Source organism: Eutrema salsugineum, unplaced genomic scaffold (genome assembly GCF_000478725.1).
Source record: "Eutrema salsugineum unplaced genomic scaffold, Eutsalg1_0 scaffold_13, whole genome shotgun sequence".
Taxonomy (NCBI): domain Eukaryota; kingdom Viridiplantae; phylum Streptophyta; class Magnoliopsida; order Brassicales; family Brassicaceae; genus Eutrema; species Eutrema salsugineum.
The window spans coordinates 9,331,037-9,353,544 of NW_006256885.1; the positions used below are offsets into that span (position 1 = coordinate 9,331,037).

Genomic DNA, 22,508 nt, shown 5'->3' on the forward strand with positions numbered 1-22,508 from the left:
GAAAATATATAGTTTTTACTTTTCAATATAGCAAGTTTTGTGTATGATTCGTTATGCTCGTAGATTAATGAACAATGGACAATATCCAAGCAAGGTAGCCTCGTACCTTCAACGAGTATCACGAGTTGCTTATGTCATGGTTTTGATTTTATACTATAACAACAGTACTAATCAAAAGTAAGTATTATAAGAAAATCCATTGCACTGTAGCTAGTGATGTACGATTTAAAAATGTGTGGCTTCTTTAGTAGCTATGAAGTTACCAAAAATCGATATTATTATTATTAGTAACACCACGTATAAATCTTGAAAATGATAAGTTTTAGACATCACAAGTTTTCAATATTATTATTATTTAAAAAAAAACTCCACAGAAAAATCAAAGTCCTAATATGTATGTAGAAGAAGACTGTTGCACATTCATTAGACTGGGATTCTCGACGACAAGAAATTTCAATAGTATCCTAAATGAAGAAAGTGACAAAGTAGAAGGAATTGTCCATGGAAGTGTCAAAGACACAAAACAAATATTAAACCAAAGACGAAGCAAAGAAGTTGATTCAAAGTTGCCACCTTTTTTTGTTGTTGTTTCAATCTTTTTTCACCTATATATATATATATAGATATACCACACATGGATACTAACCCAATCATTCACCAACAAAACATCGTATCTCTCACATATCGTTTCAAGCCCTACATTTCTCACCTCCTCGCAAATATGGCCCAACGCTTTCAGTTAAACCCGAAACCCCTCACTGACCCACCGGCGGATCCTCTCAAAAGGGTCTCTCTGATCCCAAGACCCAGCGCCGAGCAGAAGCTGACAGAGAACTTAGGTGAGAGGCGTCCCTTAGCCCCGAGAACTCACGAAGACAAACCCTTTGGTGAACAATCAGATGATCACCATGTTGCCGCTCCTCCAAAAACTATGGATCATAAGAAGGCAACGGATCATGAGACTGAGCAGATCGGTTCCATTGTCCCTAAGACGACAGCACATCATCCTCACTCATCTGAGGAACTCCTCGATGCCAATAGTCGACATTCTTTGGCTCCGAGATCACTGGGTCACAACTCGCTCGGTGGAAGATTTGGACCGGGAAAGAAACAAGCTTTCCACAGAAATGGCAGACCCATGTTTTCACTTTCTGATGACCGAGTGATGGCTGATAGAGTTTTGAAGACTCATAGTCCTGACATGGTCTTCTTTGATGTCAAATCACTTCTCTCCGTTGTTGATGACATCTTCAAGTCTCATGTCCCATCCATTGACTCCCCTGCTCCTAAGGTTTTGTTTCTTGCGCCGCAGTTAATTAATCCACTTTAATTTCAAGATATTGATTTACATTTTCTTTTTGCAATTTAAAAATTTTCAGCCGTCACTCGTGTTCAAGGACTACGCTGATCATACCTCCTTTGAAACTTTCGCGGACCTCATCGATCAAATCTCTTGCGAGGTATATTATATAAATGCTCATCTTCAGATGAAGCTTCCTTTGTTTTTAGCATTTGACTCATTTCCCAAGTATCAATGTCTCTGACACAGATCGACTGCAAGTGTCTTCATGGCGGTGAGTCTCACGGTATGAAGACATCAGGGCTTCATTTAGACAGTCGCAATACGACAACTTTCTCTGTTCTGTCGCTGGTCTCCAAATACCGCTGGGATGCTAAGCTAGTCCTTGTCCTAGCCGCTTTGGCTGTGAAATACGGCGTTTTTCTCCTCCTCGCGGAGACATACGCGACAAATCAGCTCACTAAATCTCTGGCTCTCATCAAGCAGCTCCCTAGTATCTTCTCTAAGCAGAACGCCCTGCACCAGCGTCTAGACAAGACCCGAAGTCTGATGCAAGACATGGTTGATCTCACCACTACCATCATCCAGATCTATCAACTCCCACCTAACCACATCACTGCGGCGTTTACCGATCATGTCCCCACTGCGGTTTACTGGATTGTTCGCAGCGTTCTGATCTGCGCTGCTCATATCAGTGGCGTCAGCGGTTTCAAGCAGGAGTAAGTACCATTTCTAAGCTTTTGTAAGATCTTCAAGAAAACACTTTTTAAAGTTTCTCTCATCTCCGTTTTCAGTCAAATCATGTCGTTTATGGAAGTTTCGGAGATACACGAGAATAGCGAAAGGCTTAGGAAGATCAATGCTTACCTGATAGAACAACTCAAGAAGAGTCGCATGACCATCGGTTAGATTTCATTATATGCAAATACGACTTCTGTTGATCTCTCTTTCTCTTTGTTAGTCATGCTCTTTTTGCTCTGTTAACAGAGGATGGTATAATCGACGAAGAGTATCAAGAACTCATTCAGACGTTCACTACTATCATTCACGTTGACGTTGTTCCACCTCTGATTCGTTTTCTCAGACCCATTGACTTTCTGTACCATGGAGCTGGTGATTCCAAAAGACGCGTAAAAGACAAAACTTAATCTCTTTCTTTCAAATCCCTGTCTCTGTTTCTGCCTCTTCCTCTGTTTTATCTCTGTCTCTGTTTATCTCATTTGCTCTGTTTCTGCCGCTGCCTCTGTTTTCAACATTGACCAGGTTGGGATCAACGTGCTCACCCAAAAGCACGTTTTGCTTCTGGTATCAGACCTAGAAAACATCGAAAAAGAGCTCTACATTCTGGAATCGCTCTACACAGAAGCATGGCAGCAATCATTCGAGATTCTATGGGTTCCAGTTCAAGATTATTGGACAGAAGCTGATGATGCCAAGTTCGAGTCACTTCATTCGAACATGAGATGGTATGTTCTTGGAGAGCCTCGGAGGTTAAGGAGATCCGCAGTGAGGTTTGTGAGAGAATGGTGGGGGTTCAAGAACAGACCTATACTCGTTGCACTTGATCCCAAAGGTCAAGTGATGTCCACCAACGCTTTCCCCATGGTCTGGATCTGGCAATCCTTCGCGTATCCATTCACGACCGCAAGGGAACGTGATCTATGGGGTGAACAGGAGTGGAATCTTGAGTTCTTGATTGATGGCACTGACCCTCACTCCTTGAACCAGGTTATCTTGATTGAAAAAAAAAAAAAAACAGAGTATTTATAAATTCTTATGTTTCTTGAGTTAAACGTCAGCTGATAAAGAGAGTTTTTTTTTTGTTTTAATTTTTTTTTATATCAGCTTGTTGATGGAAAATATATATGTCTCTATGGGGGAGAAGACATGCAATGGATCAAAAACTTCACGAGTCTGTGGCGTAATGTAGCAAAAGCCGCAAACATTCAACTCGAGATGGTTTACGTCGGGAAAAGAAACCCTAAGAACGGAATCCAACCTATAATCAACACAATCAAAGAAGATAACCTCAGTCATACATTGCCGGACTTGTTCCAGATCTGGTTTTTCTGGACGAGGATTGAGAGCATGTGGGAGTCGAAGCAAAGGATGCTGAAAGCTCACGGAACCAAAGGGCGAGAAAGGTCTAAAGAAGGGTTTAAAGAAGAAGAAAAGGACCTTGTTCTGCAAGAAATCGTTGCTATGTTAGGTTTTGGAGGAGAAGGAGATGGGTGGGGACTGGTGAGCAAAGCTTCAGACTTGATGGTTCGAGCAAAAGGGAACTTGTTTTCCAAGGGTTTGGCTGAATTTAACGAATGGGAAGCCAATATTCCCACACATGGTTTTCTGAAAGCACTCAATGATCATCTCTTGATGCATCTCCCACCACACCACTGCACAAGGTTCATGCTTCCTGAGACTGCTGGGATTATACCCAATGAGGTCGAGTGCACCGAGTGCCGTAGGACCATGGAAAAGTATTACTTGTACCAATGCTGCCTTGAATGAGATCAGAGAATATTGGGAAAGATGTTGATTTCGAAGCTTCTACAACAATCCAATAAAACCAAAGTATGTGTCTTTTTTTTTTTCTTTCTTTCTCCTTCAATTCTTGTTGTGTTTCTCTACTTCTTGATGTTGTTGTTGTTGTTATTGTTTTTGCTTCTACTCTGTGAAAGCAGAATCTTTGTAATAAAATTTGTGTGTTTATGATTTGGAGAATAAAAAAACTTATGTATTTGAAACTTCTTGAACAGTGAACTGATTGAGTATTGTTCTTCTTTGTTGTAGGCTTATAGAACACTAGTAACAAGTAACTGAGTTTCTTCTTCCTTCGTCTGTAATCAACTTTCTAATGGGACAATAAACGATGTTCTTTAAAGTAAACATTTGGCTTTTTAAAAATGAACATATCGTAATGCTAACGAAAGGATCAGTCGATCAAAAGATGAAGAGCTTTTGAGGCCTATATAAGATTTATAGTTGTGGATTTGTACATTATCCGCCACATTACATTTTTTATAAATCATTTTTCAGGCATTATACCTTAATCAAATGATTAAATTTCTTTTATGAGATATGTAAGGCTAGAGTCCAAAACATATTTTCATGTATTCAATAAAAAAACAAAGTTATTTAGTCTACAATACTAAAGAAAAGAAAAACCATGAAGCCGATTGCAGTGTATATATAATTAAGTTTTATCAAAACAAGTTAATTAGTGTAGAAGGGGTAATACAAATTAAAGGATAATTAGGTTGAAGGTGATGAATGATGATTGTCGTTGTGGGGGTTGGTGACAGAGATTTGTTGGATGCCAATGGAGCCTTCAGTAATTAAAACAAACAACTCTACCTTTAAGAAAAGAAAACTCCAATGATTACATAACATTGTGATTTGTGGAAGACGAAATCATTCTTTTGTTACCCCATCATTTCCATTTTTTTCTTGTTTTCATGAATATCATATACTTCCATACATCCTAATTTTTTTTTTAATACAATAAAAACTTTTCACCATAGAAGCTTTTTAATCTTTAATTAAGTTGATGCATTGATTATCTTTTTTTTATAATGAAATATGCATTAATTATCAAATTTGAACAAAGTACTGTAATCTCCCCTACGTCAATCAACGTACAGTTTTAACAGTAAGGGAATTGTTGTGTTATTTAATTGATGATTTATAAATACACATTGATGACATACCAAAATGGCAAAATCAAACAAAATGTGCTGTAGTTAAAAACCCTCTCATTATATAAAATTTTTAAAAATATACAGTATCTCAACAATTTTAAATCTATACTACCAAACCGATGGTGGGGCTACTCACTGGAGAAGGGGAGAATGCGCACAAGAGTTAATGAAATCAATAATTAAAGGAGAATGCGAGAATATGCAAAAGCAAACAAAGTTATTAAACATAAAAAATTACATGCAATATTAAAATTCTCTAGAGATGTTTCATTCCTACCAACCAGAGCAGCTTGTCTGCTTGAGCAGGATAGAATCAACACGATGAAACCTTGCATCAAACTCGGCCTGATGGGTCTACACAACTTCAGAATCATCGACTTAATTTGGATGCTAAAACATTCGTTGATGTTTGTATATATCTCGTCAGTCCTCTAAGACCTGTTCTCCTAGCTTCGGTTGCTTTTCACGAGCAAATGATCAAGCCTCGTGCTTTGTAAAAAAGAAGTCCATATATAGACCATACTGATTGAACTTCTCTTCAAGTGATTAAGAAGTATTGGACTCCTCTTCAAATGAGTTGGTAGAGTCTATGAGCCATTAGCTACTTGGTTTGATGCTGTTTATGCAAGGCGCCCAGGGCAATAAGAACTATTTTCACTGTTCCTTCTGTTCCATGGAAATTGCTACTTAAGTTTAATTACCACCACTGTTCCCTTCTACTAATGTCATTAGAGTAGGAAATGAAGAGAGCATGGGGTAAGATTGGATCTCTACAGAACTTTTGTGGCCCTTTTCCGTTGCCCCTTTCTTTTTGTTGAAAAAAAAGGAAGTTCCTTGATTACTCTAGTGTTGCTTTTTTTAGCCTTATCCTATATACTCTACGTATATTTGGGCTTTTAACAATTTCCATATATAGTTTTACCCCAAGAAGAGCAAAGAATATATCAAACTTCACACCCTTTTGTTCACTTCACTCTTTATTCTATTCTGTGAGATGTGATATATGTATATATATATGTATATATATATATATATACGTGTGTGTGATTTTATGTGGTTTAAATAAAAAGTAACACAAAAGTAAATGACAGAATCCATAAAATTCTATGGCATGAGTGGAAGTAAATATAAGAATCAAATCAAAGTAGCGAACAAAACATGTTCTAGGTTTTGCTTCCATGATTAGTTCATCCTATGCAGTTTGTTTGTTTTTTTTGTTTGTTAAAGTGTAGTTTTTATTGAGTACAGTATATTCCTATAAGAGAAGGCTTACACTTTAATAGTACAAGGCTTATATATACATATATATTAGTAGAAACGACATTCACGAGGACGGGAACAGATAGCTAAAATCAGTATCTTGTATAATAAGCAACCAAAAAGAAAAGCAGAAGAAGAAAGAAACAAGATTTGTAATTTATATTCTTGTAGATAAATGTAATTTAATTGTTGGAGAAGCAAAGAAGTTGATTCTCAGTTTCTAATAGTAAGTAAGGGGGGAAAATCGAGTATTTAAGGCAAACCTCACGGTACCGTCACATAACACCAATCAGAACTCTCACGCTTCTCTTCACAGCAAGAAAATTATCAATGGAGTCGCTGATCAAGTCACAGCACGCACAGAAACTGGCTGGTCACAGCGGTAAAACTCCGGCGACGGAGATGATACCGGCGACGACGGGACTGACGATGTCATCGGACGAAAGCATGATGCTGAAACTGATCCAACACACTCACTCCCCTGATGCTCGCGAAGTCCAAGTGCGTGGCCTTCTCTCTCTCGTCGAGGACATCCTCGATCGTGCCACTCTTAACTCCGACGACTCCAACTCCTCCGTTAGTATTCAAATGCCTGCATTTCATTCTTGATAATTAAGACGTATGACATATACATAATGAAACTTTTGATCAATTCGCAGATGCTTCCATTGCCAACGGAGGATAAACTGATGCAATCAAGCGTGATGAGCGTTCTTGATAACGTCTCCTATGCTATCGATCGCGTCGGCTGCGAGGTATAGCCAAGTTCTGGACTCTACCCCTCTTGTTAAAATTGTATTACACGTAACAACCGAAACCCGATTTACGACCTAACTTGTACAGCAGGCAACATTATGATGTGTCTAATTAATTTGCTTGCATTGTTTCTTTATTGTTTTTTCTTTTCCTTCCAGATAGCCTACAAGTCTCTGACGGGATCAGACGCACACGAGATAACAATGTCTGTGTTTGAACACCTATCTAGCTTCCACTGGGACGGCAAGCTAGTCCTGACTCTAGCTGCCTTCGCGTTGAACTACGGAGAGTTCTGGCTTCTGGTCCAGTTCTACTCAAAGAACCAGCTCGCTAAGTCCCTAGCTATGCTGAAGCTCGTCCCTGTTCAGAACAGAGTCACCCTCGAGTCTGTGTCCCAGGGGCTCAACGATCTCATCCAAGAGATGAAGAGCGTCACCGCGTGTGTAGTGGAACTCAGCGAGTTACCTGATCGGTACATTTCACTGGAAGATCCTCAGCTGTCGAGAATCGTCTCTACAATCCCAATTGCTGTCTATTGGACCATAAGAAGCATCGTGGCTTGCATTTCTCAGATCAACATGATCACTGCCATGGGACACGAGTACGATATATATGACTCTTTACTTTGGTTTATTATTCCTCTGAACTGCGTCTTCAAGATCACCCGCCAACTATATATCTTTGATTTTACCAGGATGATGAACACCCAAATGGATTCATGGGAAACATCGATGTTAGCTAACAAGCTCAAGAACATTCATGACCATCTCTCTGAGACCTTGAGACTTTGTTACCGTCACATAGGTTTGTGGCCTGTCTCAATATTCAACAGATTCATCTCTCTGTTTTCTTTCTTTTCTGGCAAATTAGACTAAGAGTGGACGATTTCGCAGAGAAGCAGAGGAGCTCAGAATCCTTAAAGATGCTGCATTCTCTATTCGACACCACTCACATTGATAACATGAAGATTCTCACGGCCTTGATTCATCCGAAAAACCACACCACCCCATTGCAAGATGGTTTGACCAAGAGAAAGGTTTCTGTATATATTACATCAACTTTCAAGTTGATCCATGCATGTAATGTGAAACTGCTCATAAATATATATAAAGAAAATCTACTATGAATCTTGCAGGTTCACTTGGATGTGTTGAGGAGGAAGACAGTGTTGCTGCTCATCTCTGACCTCAACATATTGCAAGACGAGCTATCAATTTTCGAGCAAATCTACACAGAGTCTAGGAGGAACTTGTTGGGAATGGATGGAAAGAGCCATATGCCTTACGAGGTTGTGTGGGTTCCCATCGTGGATCCTATAGAAGATTTCGAAAGATCTCCGATTCTACAGAAGAGATTTGAGGCTCTCCGTGCACCAATGCCATGGTATTGATCATGCACTATCATCTATATATGTATATATAACATTCAAATTCAAAAGACATATATATTATTGTACTGTATAAGCAAACTTGTTTGGAACGAACGAGAAATTGAATAAATATATATACGTACCTATTGTCTTTGGGTGGTCAGGTACACAGTGGATAGTCCGAAGCTGATAGAGAGACATGTGGTGGAGTTTATGAGAGAGAGATGGCATTTCATGAACAAGCCCATACTTGTAGTGATTGACCCACAAGGCAATGAGGCTAGTCTCAATGCGCTTCACATGATCTGGATTTGGGGAACTGAAGCTTTCCCTTTCACTAGATCTCGTGAGGAAGAGCTCTGGAGGAGAGAGACTTTTTCCCTTAACCTCATCGTCGACGGCATCGACTCTGTCATTTTCAACTGGGTACGTGCAGTGCATATAAATTCTTCTTCTTGTGATTTCTTGTATTATTTGTGCCCTAGCTAGCTAGATTCATTCAAATTTATAACTATATATATATATATAATACAGATAAACCCGGATAATTACATTTTCTTGTACGGAGGAGATGACTTGGACTGGATAAGGAGATTCACTATGGCGGCCAAAGCAACGGCCAAAGATTCCAACGTGAAGCTGGAGATGGCTTATGTCGGAAAACGAAACCACAGCCACAGGGAACAGATCAGGCGGATCAGTGAAGCGGTCAGTGCTGAAAATCTGAGCCATAGCTGGACCGAGCCTGCCTTAATGTGGTTCTTCTGGGCTAGGCTCGAGAGCATGTTGTACTCCAAGATTCAACTCGGTAAAGCCGATGATCACGACGAGGTACCTACATATATATACATATATTAAACAGATGGTACGTAGACTACTAGTAGCCTGCCTAGGGTTTGTTTTCAAGTTTTCTTATCTATCCATGAATTAATTAGGTGATGCAAGGAATCAAGAAGATACTGAGCTACGACAAGCTTGGAGGATGGGCTCTGCTGAGCAAAGGGCCTGAGATAGTGATGATCGTTCACGGTGCCATAGAGAGGACCGTGAGCGTTTACGATCGAACCTGGAAAACCCACGTCCCCACCAAAGGCTACACCAAAGCAATGTACGACCACCACCACGACGAGGTTCTCCGAGAGACCGGGAAACCATGCGGCCACTTTGATTTCCACATCACTGCTCGGAGCGGTCGGATCCCGGACAAGATGAACTGCTTCGAGTGCCACCGTCCCATGGAGAAGTACATGACCTTCTCTTGTTGTCACGATGATAAGCTCCTTGACCAAGACGAGAACTACAACTTCTAGATCCATGCCTCTACCATTACCCATGCATGTACCCGCGTGTCCCTCGCTCTCTCGCCTTCTTCTTCTTTTTTCTTTCTTTCTTTCTACTTAAATTTGAATTCTCATTTCCCTTATTTTATAATAATTTCAGTGTCTTTGTATACGAGAATTGGCCAGTCCATGTGTGGTTTGGCCTTTGTGGACATGTTTGATTGAAGTATTCCTAATAATTTTCAATAACAGAATTTTTTTTTTCTCTTTTATTATAAAACCGGATTTTGAAGCTGTCAAGATGGGTGAGTGAAGACCCACCACTTCAAAATAACTATTTGCTTATAATTCCCTCTTCATATAATGTTTCTAAATCCCTTTTTATTTAGAGATGGATCCTCACCAAGGACATTAACATTGAACAATACACCATTTTTATGCTTTCTACTTTTCTAATGTTTTATAATTTTAATTATTACTACTAACTTATAATATTCTCATATCATATTCTAATTTATTATTTGTCATTAATTGGGTTATCTTCTTATAAATGTTTTAACGTGTAGTAGTAGTTGATATCTCATTTTCTTGTCCATTGAATTATAGCATTTCAGTGGCCCTCATGTCGTCAATCTAATGTTTTATTTTCCTTGTTTTGAGCCATATCTTCACCTGTGGGCCATCTAATCATATTAATCTCAAATATTTTTTTTCTTAATTTCCAATAAAGCACGAATTGATACTGTAAATAATCTTAATCTTAATGTTTTTGTTTTTTTAGAAATGGTTATCTACTTATCTTGATCAGAAATGGTCTGTACTAGTTTTTATTATTCTAAGCATAGTATAGATATTGAAATGAATTACAGTACGTGAAATCTCAAAGATACAATAACCCAAAACCTAACCACTAACTAGATTGACATAGTCCACATTACATTGGTCAAAAAGTGTGAATCTTTTGCTAATTTTTAGCGTTGGAATTATGAAAAGAAACATAGAAGAACGTAAGCTATAGTTAGTAGTCTCGAGAGATTTAGAAAAGAAAAGAAAAAGCCACTTGTTATTATTGCTTAATACTCTCTCTCTCTCTCTCTTTGCGTTTCCAAGAAGAAGAAGAAGAAGAAAAAAAAGCTTCAATCTTTTTAATAAAGCAAAGGGGGGAATGCAATTGGTGTAGTGAGGAAGGAGATGGGAGGGGTGATTCGGTGGCGGCGAAGTTCGCCTTCTTCCCGCCGAGTCCGGCGTCATACAAGGTGGTCACCGACGAGCTCACCGGACTGTTGCTTATAGCACCATTCCCCCACCGAGAAAACGTGGAAATCCACAGGCTTCCGACCCGAAGAGGCACGGAGATCGTGGCCATGTACGTGAGGCACCCGATGGCAACCTCCACGCTCCTCTACTCCCATGGAAACGCCGCCGATCTGGGACAGATGTATGAGCTCTTCATCGAGCTTAGCATCCATCTCAAGGTTAATCTCATGGGGTATCTTCCTTCCTTCCTTGCACCTTTTTTTTTTTTTTTCTTTCTTTTTTTACATTTTTCGAAATTCGTTCTTTGAAAGATGTTTTCTTTCTGGGTTCTCTGCTTTCAGATCGGAATTGCCCTGATTTTAATGAATTGATTGCGATATGTTGCAGATACGATTACTCCGGGTATGGACAATCAAGTGGAAAGGTTTGTCCTTTATCGTCAATCTATCATTTGATTCCATTTTTTGAGTCTTTTAGGAGGACTAATGAAACCCCCTCCTCACTCAAGTCTTGTCTCTTGTGGGTGATTGAAGGCGAGCGAGCATAACACGTATGCTGATATCGAAGCTGTTTACAAGTGTCTAGAAGAAACCTACGGCTCTAAACAGGAAGATGTGATCCTCTACGGCCAGTCTGTAGGGAGCGGTCCGACATTAGATCTTGCTTCCCGGTTGCCTCACTTGAGAGCCGTCGTACTTCACAGCCCCATTCTCTCCGGTCTTAGAGTTATGTACGCCGTCAAGAAAACCTACTGGTTCGACATCTACAAGGTACAAACTTGCTCTATTGATTGCTTTCTTCCATGACATGAAAAGCCTTTTCGTAAACACTAGTTTCTTTTGCAGAATATCGACAAAATCCCATATGTGGATTGCCCGGTTCTCATTATTCATGTAAGCTAGTTAGGCTTTTTAATTTGAGTCTCATGTTCTTGTTTTTCAAACATTAGATTTTACTATATCATCATATAAGAAGGATAATGTGCGCAGGGAACTTCGGATGAAGTAGTGGAATGTGGACATGGGAAACAACTATGGGAGCTGTGCAAAGACAAGTATGAGCCGCTTTGGGTGAAAGGAGGGAACCACTGTGATCTTGAACTCTACCCTGAATTCATCAAACACCTCAACAAGTTCATCGCAACAGTTGAGAGGTTACCTTGCCGCCAGAGCAGCGACCTGCAATCAGACAAGGATAGGAGAAAGAGCGTAGAGAAGCCGAGGCCGAGCACGGAGCGTAAGCCGCCAAAGAAGAAGAGTAGCAGCAAGCTGATGAGGATCTCTTCTGATCACCATCTCAATCTCAATCTTGATCGGTCCAGGAGGAGCGTTGACTGCCATGACAACAAGACTCGTAAGAGCGTTGACCACTCCCATCAGGTTGAAAGGGGCAGGAAGAGTGTGGATCGCTTGGATCTGGATAGAGTTCGCTCCGAGTAACACGAATTATTTATTACTCATATCATAATATAATACTTGTAACTATCTTATCAAGTACATAACTCTTCTTCACATGTACGAACAAACCAAACTGTGCTCCTTGTATTTGATTTGTAATTTTTATCAACAGACAACCTATTTGTCAACAAATCAGCGCCTCCAGTTTTAAAACCGTTTTTTTTTTTTTTAGGAAAAACTTTTTAGTTTCTACATTTCCAGTAATTAATTACAATCCAATTAGAGGATTTATTTAGTACTATACAAAGATTTCTAAAATAAGGCTAATGGATCTCCATTATTCTCTCAAATCCATCGATGTTTTTCCCCAACTTTGTAAACATATATAAATCCCTCTCCATCTCCTCTTATTTTTTTCTTCATCTAAAGCTTTTGCAGTATTCCGAGAAAATAAATAAAATACTGCTTTAGCTTTGGAACACACCTCCTCTTTCCTTTTTTTTTTAAAAAAAAAAATATATTAAAAAAGTAAAAATGGCACGTCAATTTGTCGTAATTGCCCTTTTGGCATTGGCCGTGGCGACCGCATTCGCAGCCGACGCACCCTCAGCAGCTCCGACCGCCTCTCCGACGAAAGCCCCAACGACCACAACCAAGGCTCCGGCCGCCGCACCAAAAGCCTCTGCACCGAAAGCATCAGCCCCAGCCGCAGAGGAACCCACCCCCGAAGACGATTACTCCGCCGCCACCCCCACTGACTCCGCCGAGGCTCCCACCGTCTCCTCCCCTCCAGCTCCCTCCCCAGATTCTACCTCCGCCGATGGTCCATCCTCCGATGCTCCCACCGCCGAGGCTCCCCAAAGCGGCGCCGTTACTAACGTGAAGCTCTCCATCGCCGGCACTTTCGCCGCCGTCGGATTCTTCTTCTTCTCTCTCTAAATTACTTGGGAACGGGTTTCCTTCTCTTATATTACATTTGTGTGTAAGAAGACATTATGAGATGAGATGAGGCTGTATCATATTCTAACTACACTTCTATAATGCGATCTTATATTATAAATCAAAAGGATTAATTGGAGCTATATTACGTACTGACTACTACCCCTATGTTTTTGATTAATTTTTTGGATGTCTCAATTGTTTATTTAGATATCTAATGAAAGCATACTTCCCAAGAAAGGGCGTTTGGTCTAGTGGTATGATTCTCGCTTAGGGTGCGAGAGGTCCCGAGTTCAATTCTCGGAACGCCCCTCTTTTCGTATTTTTTTTTGGTAACTTTCTGAAAAGCACCACACAACACAAACGACCGTATAAGCTCTGTTTCGGTTTCAGGATCCGAAGAATATCTAAGTTTACAGTTTTTTCTTGGGTGTTTTCTACATAAACTCAAGTTTACAAATATCAATACAATGCAATATACTGTCATAAAAAAAAAAAAACAAAAGAAAAAATCAATATGTCTTCTTCGAAACTTGAAATAAGATTCCCAAACATTGTAACGATTCCAACCAAACTAAATCCATTTTCAATATGTCTTATCCTTCTTCTTCCCAAACGCGCCAAGTCAGCGCAATATATAATACAACCATGTCTCTGAAAAATGATGATTTCGTTATCGCCTCTCTGCGCTACTGTAACAGAGCCTACAAAGACAACACATATCTTGAAACAATGGTCTCTTTTTTTATGTTCTTCGCATACATTTGGCGATTAGTGCAAAGTGAGCTTACTTTCTTAGTTTGGTCTGTGGATTTAGGTCTCTGTTTGTAGAAATTTGGAAGTGGCTTCGCCTTGAAGCATAGCCTTTGCCGTAGTTTACTCTCTTCTTTCCCCACACTCCTCTCCTCAAGCGGATTCTCATTCTGTGGCTCCATGGCTTTGAATTTGTCCTCTAGCTTCTGAAACATCAATGACCAGTAAGAATTGTAAGTCACTACTAGACAAAAGAGTAGAAACCATATTATCTCTATCTGATTAATCTGCTGAAGCTCTTCTTGCCTTTTTTCTTCTCTCTGCTCTCTCCTCTGTTCTTAAACCGAACGGTGTGAAACAGCTCGGTGTCCTGCTGCTTTTTTTTTTCCCAATAAACAAGTTCCCACTTTGTTAAACCACACATTATAAATTCAAATTGAGCAGACAGTTTTTTTGCTTATTAAGATCAGTTCAATCTTACTCCGCTGGGAGGAAATTCCATCTTCCTCGACCTGTCTTGGCAGAAGAATCAGGAGCTGTTTTCCCTCTGCACCTACTATAACACCTGATTAGTTCACTAACTACACAGAAAGTAACAAGCTTTGAGAGTAGCGTTTACCTTCTGTTACTTGATAAAGGTGTTGACAAAGAGTCCTCCACAATGCCCTTTGCAGACACCTGCAATCACAAGAGCATAAGCACTTGGTTTCATTAACAAAAATGAGTGAAAGACTCTATAAGGAATGCGGGTGTTACCTTGTTTGATGGTGTCCGGAGAGGTGTTTTGCAGTCTTTGTTTGGTTTAGAAGAAGCTCTTGACCCGTCAATCTTCCTTATGATGGACACTAATCTATTGAACTCTTTTGCAGGTGTGAACGTGTAGGAGTTGCTCTTGTTGCTATGCTTTTGACTTGGAGTCCACTCCGATGATTTGAGCTTAGAGACTCTTGGTTTGGTACTGCTCTTCGGTTGCGGATCTTTTGATTTCTTCTGCAAAGAACAAACAGATCAAGAACAAAAGAAGCCAGCGAGAAAGAAGACATTTCAACACATCATTAATCGTTAAATTACCTTTAGTATTATAGGCGTCTTCTCCACTTGTGCTTCTTCAACTGTAAAAGCTTCCCCATTGATCTCTGACTCAGCCTTCCCAACATTCTCTTTCTCATCAGATTGTCTATTACTAAATCTGCTTACTTTTTCTGCAAGTAATTTCACTTCAGTATCTAAAGATCCTCTTGTAATCTCAAGATCAGGTTTTGACACCAGCCCATCTTTCTTCCCTCCTCCATTGGTACCTTGTTGAGCTAGAAGCAACTCTGGTTCGGGTTTATGGCTTTGCTGTTGAAGCAACAGTGCCTCTTCTGCAGCAGCTTTTCTTGCAGCAGCGAGTTTCTTGTAGTGAGCTTCAAAGAAGGCTTTTTTCTGAGCCACAGATCCTGGCCTTGAGTATCTCTCTGCCTCCGCCACATAACGGTTCTGTGTTGAGAAAGCTGACCATTTTTCCCAATCAAGTTTCTCCGACATGAATCTCCCAAACGACACAGACTGTCCTAAAGCACCAAGAGAATCTCCCTAGACACAGAAAACAGAGATCTTTGTCAAAAGTTTCACAATTTCTAACAAAACGAAACGGAAGAAAGAATGAGCTAACTAACCTCTGGAGCTGCATATGAGAATGGCTGCATGAGACAAGCAGATTCTCCCATGTTTTCGGAACAAGATCTAATTTTACAGACAGTGGAAGTGAAATTTAGATTGAGTTGAATTCCAAAGATCCTGAATTTGTTAAATTTTTGTTTATAATGTGGTAACAAAAAAAAAAAAAAGTAGAAGTGGGGTTTTTTGTCCGTTGTATTGAGCTTTTTAGTGTTTAAAATTTGAATTCAAAAATGGCTGGTTTCTGGGTTTCTGTCTGTTTCTTCCGTTGATAGAAAAAAAGCTACCCACACTTTATGAGATTTTACTTTACCACAGGAGAGAGAAAGTGGTCCGCAATATTTTTTCAGAACTTTATGGAGATGAGCACTTTTTCTAAAGAAAATAATGATAGTTCAAAGAGTATTAGAGCATGGCCACTAATGATGCTCTAAGATATTACATGGTTACATAATTTAAAATATCAAAATGAATCTTTAGTTACATCAACAAAAATTAAATTAATGCAAACTGGAGGGTGCTTTCGTTATCACTTGCTGCTTTTCGTTTCCTGGTTCAGCTTGGCTTCGGGTGCCATCTTTTTTCTGAAGCAAAATGTGAAATTTCTCTTATGAGTTTGAACTGAGACTTTGGTTCCTTTGGTGTTTTGAAAAACAGAACAAGAATTTATAAATTTTAAGAAAACAAAAAGACAAAAAAAAAAAAAACAAATCCGTAAAGAGTACAAAGAAAACTATATGACTGGGGAAAATTCAAGCAAAAAAGGGATATCACCTCTTTTTTGGATTAATTGTATCTACAATGGTCAAGTTTTCAAGCAAAATGAATCAATGAGCCTTCTTCTTTCTCAGGTTTCTGTGTTGCGAACATACCTATCTCGATCATTCGTGTCCAAGAAACCTGTGTTCGAGTACGAAGTTCGTCTCTTGTTTCTGTAACCTTTCCCTCTTGTTGTTCCTTTAACTTTACGAGTTGAGAACACCAAAAGCATCACTATTAAGAACCCTACTCCAGAGATCAACCACAGAGCGATCACCCATAACTTCAACGTGCTGAATCTCCCTTCTTCCGACTCGGACGAATCCGCCGTTGTTTCTTTGGTATCATCGCTTCCTTGCGCTTGTTTCGTTTCAAATTTACCAACTTTTCTCAAACCCGAGATATTCTCGCTCCGTTCAGATCCAGGTTCAGGGCAATTCCTTCTCTTGTGATGCAGAAACAGAGCTTCGTTTAGTTTCTGTCCACATTCAATGCTGAGAAGGTCTCTTTGCCGTAGATCATTGTCTGTTTGATGGACTGCCGAAGGACTGGGCGGGTCGGGGAACTTGGCCCAGCATTTGTTGATCAGATCGGTGTTCCGCCAATTTGCCTTGTCGAAGCTCCAATTCCCTACTTTGAACTCAAGGCCGTAGTGGAAAACTCGGTAGTCAACACCCGGTTCAGGAACATAACCGGGGTAAATCAATATGTCTTTGTTTATGATATGCCGCAAATTCAGCTGCAACAATGTCATTTAAATAATAGAGTTGAGTCAAAATATTATTCGAGTCCAAGTACACAGTATTACTGGTTAATAATACATATAAGAAAGAGTTTTTGGTATGATAAGATATATTTGATTACCTCTGCAGCACCGAAAGAATAACCGTACATTTCGCTGATCCAACCGGATTCATAGATATCTCCGGTTAACTCCTTTCCGTAGTGTTCTTTGTCTGCTCGAACCTCCTGGGTTTTAAGCAGCCAGTACATTGCGAATTTCCGGAGATCCTCTATGTGCATTATAATGACTCCACCAACTTTATCACAAGCCTCGGGATTACGCGTGTGAAGTCTTGCAAGGTCGTTGTCACATCCGATAAGATAGCTAAACAAAAAGAAAGAGACAGAGAGCTTTCTTTCAAAAAAAAAGTTTGGATCATCATAGACACGACAGAAAAAAAGACATTTATGTATATTTTTACTCACTCGTAAGGAGTTGAAACTGGTCGGCCTCGAGCTGCCTTAAACTCCCAAGGAGTGATGGGTCCTCGGAGGATCATGTCAGCATCAAGAATTACTATGTACTCTGCATCGATATTCGTGTGGTGAAGCCAATGAACAACCGCCGCCGGTTTGTTGATTGCCGGGTACCTGATTCAGTGCAAAATCAGATGTTCAAGTTTAAAGTTATATATAACTTCAAATCCCGAGGTTTTCACTTTTCACTAGTAATCTTACCAATCGCCTGTGAGAGGATGTCTGCTCATCGAAGGCACATAATGCGTCGGGGCCAAGTCATGACCTTTATACTTTTTAAGACCTTCATCTGTGCAACTGAGAAGCCGGGTGACGTTTCCGGGCTGACCGCTCAACCTGAAACTGTGCATGAACCCAACTGTTTGCCAGTCGAAATAAGTTGTGCACTCGGTGGAAAACAATGTGTGGATCTTTGGATAACCTCCTTTGAATTCATCAACGGGTAGCGTCGGCTCGTGTTGGTCTGGCAAGATATGTACACTTCCTGGAGCAAGCAGTTTAGGCTTTGTTAACTCCATGAAAGTTTTGCTCTTCAGAAAGCTCAAGTATTTGGACCACTTGGGTTTAGGACACCCGTTTTCTGCGTGACGCAGTATGAGTCCCTCGTTCAATGTATTCATACATTCCAGACTCAAGATAAGACCTCTTCGCCTGTACTGATCAGGCTCCATCATCTTCACCTATTCAGCGACAGTTTTTATCTCAGTAATTGAATCCATTAGAAAGGCATGGAAGTGAAGTTGAGAGAACTTGTTAAGGCTACCTCTCTTGGATATGGAGGCTCGGGGAAGAGACGGTTGCAGTCATAGACTATATTGTCTTCGTGGTGGTCCAGTTTAGTGAAAGACCAGTTCCCAATGGAAAAAGGCAACCCGTAATGCAGAAGAATAGGCTCGACACCTTCTCGTGGAACATATCCGGGATATATCATCAGGTCGTCGTTAATCTTGTGCTTAAGTCCTGCCTGTGGGTCACACAGATTTAGAACCGAAAGAAAACGTCACAGTAAAAGCATGAGCAAGAGAAGGAAGGTGTTGAGATTACTTCTGCAGCACCGAAGGAGTAACCATACATCTCACTGATCCAACCTTTACCGTAGACATCTCCGGTAATATTGGTGGCCCAGTGAGCTGTATCTTGGCGAACATCTTCCGTCTTTGATAGCCAAAGAGGGGCCAAGACGCGAAGATCATCGATATGCATAGCGAGAAGACCGCCAACTTTGTCACAGAGTTCAGGATGCTTAGTGTGCAAACGCACAAGGATGTTATCGCAGCCCACCAGGTAGCTATTTCCATAGGGATAAAGGTGTGAGGTGAGTAACAACGAAAAGCTAAAGATTTAGGTAACATATATAGATGTGAGTACCCGTAATGTGCAGCAAAAGGTCTTCCCCTCTCTGCACCGAGTTCCCAAGGGATGATAGGACCTCTAATGATCATGTCAGCATCAAGAATAACGACCCAATCCACATTCTTGGCGTCTTCACTGTGCTGAAGCCAGTGAAGAACTCCAACGGGTTTGTTAATTGCTGGGTACCTAAGAAGAAAGAAAAAACAAGAGCTTTCCTCATACTAAACCATCATTCAAAGATTCCCCCTTAAAGCATTAATGAGTAAGCATTCGAGAGTGGCAGAAGCAGGACACAATACCCTAAACAACTAAAAGATTCAGAAATATAATTTGGAAAGAAAAGAGATGGTTTTTTGTTTGTTTTGTTTTGGATTACCAGTCACCGGTCTTAGGATGTCTGCTCCAAGAGGGGACATGGAAAGTGGGAGCGAGGTCCATGCCTCTGTAATTCTTCTTCTCTTCGTCGGTACAGCTCAATAACCGGGTAATCGGACCGGGTTGTCGGGATTTCTTGAAGCTGTGCATCAGACCAACCGTCTGCCAATCGAAGTAGTTCTGGCATTCCACCGAGAAGAGCGTATGGATCCGATACGGTGCCCTTTGACCCGATTCATCCGCCATACCCGACCCGAAACCCAACACAATCATCGTCGATATCAAACCCCAACGCATCTCCATCGTCTCGATTTTCGAATCTCAAACCCCTAAATTTCCATATAATTATTCTTCTACTCCCCGATCTAGGAACAGGAAGAAAGAAAAAAGTCAATGCATGGACAAAGAGGATGATTGATCCATGCGTTATATATAAACCGATGGTTATGAATTATGATTAGGTAGTGCCAGTGGTGGTGACCACGAAGTGCTACTAGTAATATTTTTTTCGAGAGATCGTTTGGAAGAATTCGATTGAATAATCAAAGATTCTATGAATTTTTTGTCTTTTTTTTTTTTTTGGTTTGGGGTGTGCCGGGAGGACGACGACTCTGAATCGCCGAAATTTGGCGGCCATGGAGTCCGGCTACACGTGTGTATTAGTGGCCGTTTCACATACGTCCAATAGATGGCGACTTGCCAGCGTTTATTGTTTTTTTTCCTCCTTCTCATAATTAAGTAAGCCACTTTATTTAAGGGAATCACTTAACTTAGAAGACCTCAACGAAGTTTTCTAACATGTTTAATTAGACAAGAGTCAAGACATGTAAAATGACTATCCATACTACAATCACATATATCTCTCTCGTAAACTAATTTGCCAATTGAGTGTATTTTTATTCCCTTTTTTTGATCCGACTTTATCGAACTTAGTAGATGTGATGTACTCTCAGACTTCATGTCTAAGAAGTAGAATGAGGGAGAGAGACTCCTTTTAAGTCTCATAATTTAATGAAGAATCATTGGCCCCTAATTTGCAATTAGTCTGAGTCATAATGGAGACAAAGTGGTTACGGAATAAATTTATTACTCTCGTGCCCGATAATTCTTCCCAGGTTTCTGTCACAAGTAATCTGCTCTCTTTTTTTTTTTTTTCCTCTCTCTGCTTTTGTACTAGCTAGCTAGTTGTACTTGAGAGTTTTGGTTGGGGAGTTTTGTGTATATAGATGGTTTAATAGCCCAAGAATAAAGTTTATTCCAGAAATAGATAAACGAATCTAAAAAACACTTTGGTCAACATTTTGAGTATGATCAACTGTCTTCATAATTATGAGTGTATTGAGACCTTGCTGTCAAAACTGTCCTGAACGTGGAACAGAAGCAATTCTCATTCGTTTTGACACTGAGTCCAGCTCAAAAATAGCTCTTGGTTTTGGTGTAAAATCTGTCTCCTAGACATCCAACAACAACCTTGTTCTCAGCTCCCCATTCCCCTTTTTGAATAGCTTCAGCTAGAAGAAGCATATGAGTATTCAAGACACTTAAGGCTTCTCTGCCTTCGGAGCCGTTGAAAGACTACGGGAAAGGAAGTCGCATCGCCACGTCATAGTGAGAGAAAATGACTTTACTTGTCTTTTAAAATTTTCTCCCATACAGTAGTATTTTGTTTTTGTTTTTTTTTTTTTTTTGGGCCCAACCCTAGAAACTTTCGGGCCGGCTCAAAGAACAAAGAAAAAAACACAAACATTAAGCGTTGTTGTTGTTTCCTCCCGAAAACAAACCCCTTTTTCTGAATCGCGATAAACCCTAAATTCGATTCAATTGGAATTGGAGGTAGGTAAGGTATAGGGGAGAAAATGAGGGGTCGAATTGGAATGATTAGCAGCGGATCCAAGGATGTGGCCCGGAGAACGTTTGCTGCAGCAGCTAGTAAAGCCAAGAAAGGTGGGAAAGGAGGAGGAGGAGGAGGAGCTAGTGATGCTCCTAAAGGATCGACCCTGAGCAAAGAGATCAAATCCACCACCGTCGTTGGAGCTAACACTCTCAAAGATGGAGCTGATCCCAAGATCTTCCCTGACTCTGATTACCCGCCTTGGCTCTGGCGTCTTCTCGATACTCGCCCTGCGCTTAGTGAGCTCCGAAGGAAGAACGTCGAGACTCTTCCCTACGACGATCTCAAACGTTTTGTCAAGCTGGACACCCGAGCCAAAATCAAGGATAACAACTCCATCAAGGCCAAGAACTGAGATCCTTTGTTTTTGCTTTGTAAGATGTTTCTTTCACTCTCTCTCTCTCTCTCTCTCTCTCTCCCTGCTCTTTCCTCTTCCTTGATTCTCTTTTATTTGTGGAGCCGTAATTGAGATTATCATGCTTGCTTTCAGTTAAGTTATTGCATATTTCAGTTAGTCTCTATAGCATATTATTATGCTCTAAGTAAATTTGCTGCTTCATCTTGAACGACATGTCCAGCGAGTGTAACCCCAAATCCTTCTTCAAGACAAGAGATGACTCCGTTGTAGGTTTACCTCTTCAGTTCAGATTTTATTGTTTACTGTCATGGGACCTATTTTATATTATTGAGATTTTTGCATCAATCTCTATGTCTCTTGGTGGAGTGGATACCAACTCTTGTTTGTCGGGTTCAATATCTTCACAATAAAGTTAAAGCAAAGTTTGGATCAGTATTTTCCCTTTTGCTCTTCCATTATTGCCTCTTCTTTGCTTTGATGGTTACTTGTCCTGTTTTTTTTTTTTCTTTTTTGGCTCAGTTGCCGACCCAAACCATCCTCTGTCTTTTTGTTTTTAGGACTTCTTGATTTGCTATGATATTCATTGTATCAAAGAAGGCTACTTATTGCCTTTATGGCCTCCTATTATATCCCATGCCCAGGAAAGTTGAAGAGTTTGAAAATGAGACACCACTCATCACATGCTCTTGTGGCTAGTATAACAAAAGATAGATAATCAGTAGCTAACTTTTTTTTCTCCTCACATGCCTATTTTCCTCTTTTGACACCTTAACCATATCTTGCTTTGTTTTCTTAATTAACTAGGCTAGCGTCATCTATGATTTATATTATATTTATGTGTTAA

At 40.2% G+C, this 22,508-nt stretch overlaps 7 protein-coding genes and 1 non-coding gene across 10 annotated transcripts; 6 read left to right on the forward strand and 2 right to left on the reverse strand.

Annotated features, from left to right (window-relative positions):
• Positions 1-721: 721 nt before the first annotated feature.
• On the forward strand, positions 722-4,044 carry LOC18024169 (protein SIEVE ELEMENT OCCLUSION A). Its single transcript, XM_006408473.2, has 7 exons — positions 722-1,291; positions 1,380-1,460; positions 1,550-2,019; positions 2,095-2,204; positions 2,288-2,430; positions 2,564-3,028; positions 3,146-4,044. The coding sequence occupies exons 1-7, from the start codon at positions 722-724 to the stop codon at positions 3,806-3,808; spliced, it is 2,502 nt and encodes an 833-aa protein (XP_006408536.1). The 3' UTR covers positions 3,809-4,044.
• A 2,513-nt stretch (positions 4,045-6,557) lies between these two features.
• LOC18024170 (protein SIEVE ELEMENT OCCLUSION B) lies at positions 6,558-9,903 on the forward strand. Its single transcript, XM_006408474.2, has 9 exons — positions 6,558-6,834; positions 6,918-7,013; positions 7,173-7,615; positions 7,709-7,818; positions 7,908-8,050; positions 8,150-8,397; positions 8,548-8,809; positions 8,918-9,214; positions 9,319-9,903. The coding sequence occupies exons 1-9, from the start codon at positions 6,589-6,591 to the stop codon at positions 9,691-9,693; spliced, it is 2,220 nt and encodes a 739-aa protein (XP_006408537.1). The 5' UTR covers positions 6,558-6,588; the 3' UTR covers positions 9,694-9,903.
• A 61-nt stretch (positions 9,904-9,964) lies between these two features.
• Positions 9,965-12,500, forward strand: LOC18024171 (protein ABHD17B). The gene is made up of 7 exons (XM_006408475.2): positions 9,965-9,968; positions 10,445-10,449; positions 10,704-11,152; positions 11,308-11,344; positions 11,454-11,690; positions 11,766-11,813; positions 11,910-12,500. Exons 1-7 carry the CDS (start codon positions 9,965-9,967, stop codon positions 12,357-12,359), a joined length of 1,230 nt encoding a protein of 409 aa, XP_006408538.2. The 3' UTR covers positions 12,360-12,500.
• Positions 12,501-12,689: 189 nt separating this feature from the next.
• On the forward strand, positions 12,690-13,399 carry LOC18024172 (classical arabinogalactan protein 11). Its single transcript, XM_006408476.2, has one exon. It carries the CDS (start codon positions 12,852-12,854, stop codon positions 13,254-13,256), a length of 405 nt encoding a protein of 134 aa, XP_006408539.1. The 5' UTR covers positions 12,690-12,851; the 3' UTR covers positions 13,257-13,399.
• A 97-nt stretch (positions 13,400-13,496) lies between these two features.
• TRNAP-AGG lies at positions 13,497-13,568 on the forward strand. The gene has a single exon. It is a non-coding gene; the product is annotated as a tRNA-Pro (tRNA).
• A 213-nt stretch (positions 13,569-13,781) lies between these two features.
• LOC18024173 (protein WVD2-like 7) lies at positions 13,782-15,777 on the reverse strand. 3 transcript variants are annotated; one of them, XM_024159090.1, is made up of 8 exons: positions 15,668-15,777; positions 15,081-15,584; positions 14,766-14,999; positions 14,629-14,687; positions 14,491-14,556; positions 14,316-14,382; positions 14,048-14,215; positions 13,782-13,960 (listed from the first exon to the last, which is right to left on the reverse strand). In XM_024159090.1, the coding sequence occupies exons 1-8, from the start codon at positions 15,716-15,718 to the stop codon at positions 13,946-13,948; spliced, it is 1,164 nt and encodes a 387-aa protein (XP_024014858.1). In that variant the 5' UTR covers positions 15,719-15,777; the 3' UTR covers positions 13,782-13,945. The 3 variants fall into 3 exon arrangements, with proteins under 3 accessions (XP_024014858.1, XP_024014857.1, XP_006408540.1); XM_024159089.1 differs by having other exon boundaries at positions 14,491-14,562; XM_006408477.2 differs by having other exon boundaries at positions 14,491-14,565.
• Positions 15,778-16,102: 325 nt separating this feature from the next.
• On the reverse strand, positions 16,103-20,023 carry LOC18024174 (peptidyl serine alpha-galactosyltransferase). Its single transcript, XM_006408478.2, has 9 exons — positions 19,417-20,023; positions 19,056-19,226; positions 18,732-18,975; positions 18,451-18,651; positions 17,889-18,367; positions 17,637-17,801; positions 17,292-17,535; positions 16,541-17,166; positions 16,103-16,252 (listed from the first exon to the last, which is right to left on the reverse strand). The coding sequence occupies exons 1-9, from the start codon at positions 19,716-19,718 to the stop codon at positions 16,198-16,200; spliced, it is 2,487 nt and encodes an 828-aa protein (XP_006408541.2). The 5' UTR covers positions 19,719-20,023; the 3' UTR covers positions 16,103-16,197.
• A 1,149-nt stretch (positions 20,024-21,172) lies between these two features.
• LOC18024175 lies at positions 21,173-22,099 on the forward strand. The gene is made up of 2 exons (XM_006408479.2): positions 21,173-21,680; positions 21,885-22,099. The coding sequence occupies exon 1, from the start codon at positions 21,272-21,274 to the stop codon at positions 21,659-21,661; it is 390 nt and encodes a 129-aa protein (XP_006408542.1). The 5' UTR covers positions 21,173-21,271; the 3' UTR covers positions 21,662-21,680; positions 21,885-22,099.
• The last annotated feature ends 409 nt before the right edge of the window (positions 22,100-22,508 follow it).

What these genes read in the sequence shown, in the direction of transcription:
- LOC18024169 (XM_006408473.2), top strand. Translation starts at nt 722, where the DNA reads ATGGCCCAACGCTTTCAGTTAAACCCGAAACCCCTCACTGACCCACCG. An exon ending in TCGATCAAATCTCTTGCGAG is followed by an intron (nt 1,461 to 1,549) that starts GTATATTATATA and finishes TCTCTGACACAG; the next exon opens with ATCGACTGCAAGTGTCTTCA. An exon ending in CTGGTGATTCCAAAAGACGC is followed by an intron (nt 2,431 to 2,563) that starts GTAAAAGACAAA and finishes AACATTGACCAG; the next exon opens with GTTGGGATCAACGTGCTCAC.
- LOC18024170 (XM_006408474.2), top strand. Translation starts at nt 6,589, where the DNA reads ATGGAGTCGCTGATCAAGTCACAGCACGCACAGAAACTGGCTGGTCAC. An exon ending in TCGATCGCGTCGGCTGCGAG is followed by an intron (nt 7,014 to 7,172) that starts GTATAGCCAAGT and finishes TTTTCCTTCCAG; the next exon opens with ATAGCCTACAAGTCTCTGAC. An exon ending in ACTTTGTTACCGTCACATAG is followed by an intron (nt 7,819 to 7,907) that starts GTTTGTGGCCTG and finishes ACGATTTCGCAG; the next exon opens with AGAAGCAGAGGAGCTCAGAA.
- LOC18024171 (XM_006408475.2), top strand. An exon ending in ATGGACAATCAAGTGGAAAG is followed by an intron (nt 11,345 to 11,453) that starts GTTTGTCCTTTA and finishes GGGTGATTGAAG; the next exon opens with GCGAGCGAGCATAACACGTA. An exon ending in ACTGGTTCGACATCTACAAG is followed by an intron (nt 11,691 to 11,765) that starts GTACAAACTTGC and finishes TTTCTTTTGCAG; the next exon opens with AATATCGACAAAATCCCATA.
- LOC18024172 (XM_006408476.2), top strand. Translation starts at nt 12,852, where the DNA reads ATGGCACGTCAATTTGTCGTAATTGCCCTTTTGGCATTGGCCGTGGCG.
- LOC18024173 (XM_006408477.2), bottom strand. Translation starts at nt 15,718, where the DNA reads ATGGGAGAATCTGCTTGTCTCATGCAGCCATTCTCATATGCAGCTCCA. An exon ending in TGGAATTTCCTCCCAGCGGA is followed by an intron (nt 14,383 to 14,490) that starts GTAAGATTGAAC and finishes AAAAAAAAGCAG; the next exon opens with CAGGACACCGAGCTGTTTCA. An exon ending in GAGCAGAGAGAAGAAAAAAG is followed by an intron (nt 14,216 to 14,315) that starts GCAAGAAGAGCT and finishes TTGATGTTTCAG; the next exon opens with AAGCTAGAGGACAAATTCAA.
- LOC18024174 (XM_006408478.2), bottom strand. Translation starts at nt 19,718, where the DNA reads ATGGAGATGCGTTGGGGTTTGATATCGACGATGATTGTGTTGGGTTTC. An exon ending in ACTCCTTCGGTGCTGCAGAA is followed by an intron (nt 18,652 to 18,731) that starts GTAATCTCAACA and finishes TGTGACCCACAG; the next exon opens with GCAGGACTTAAGCACAAGAT. An exon ending in ATTCTTTCGGTGCTGCAGAG is followed by an intron (nt 17,167 to 17,291) that starts GTAATCAAATAT and finishes ACATTGTTGCAG; the next exon opens with CTGAATTTGCGGCATATCAT.
- LOC18024175 (XM_006408479.2), top strand. Translation starts at nt 21,272, where the DNA reads ATGAGGGGTCGAATTGGAATGATTAGCAGCGGATCCAAGGATGTGGCC.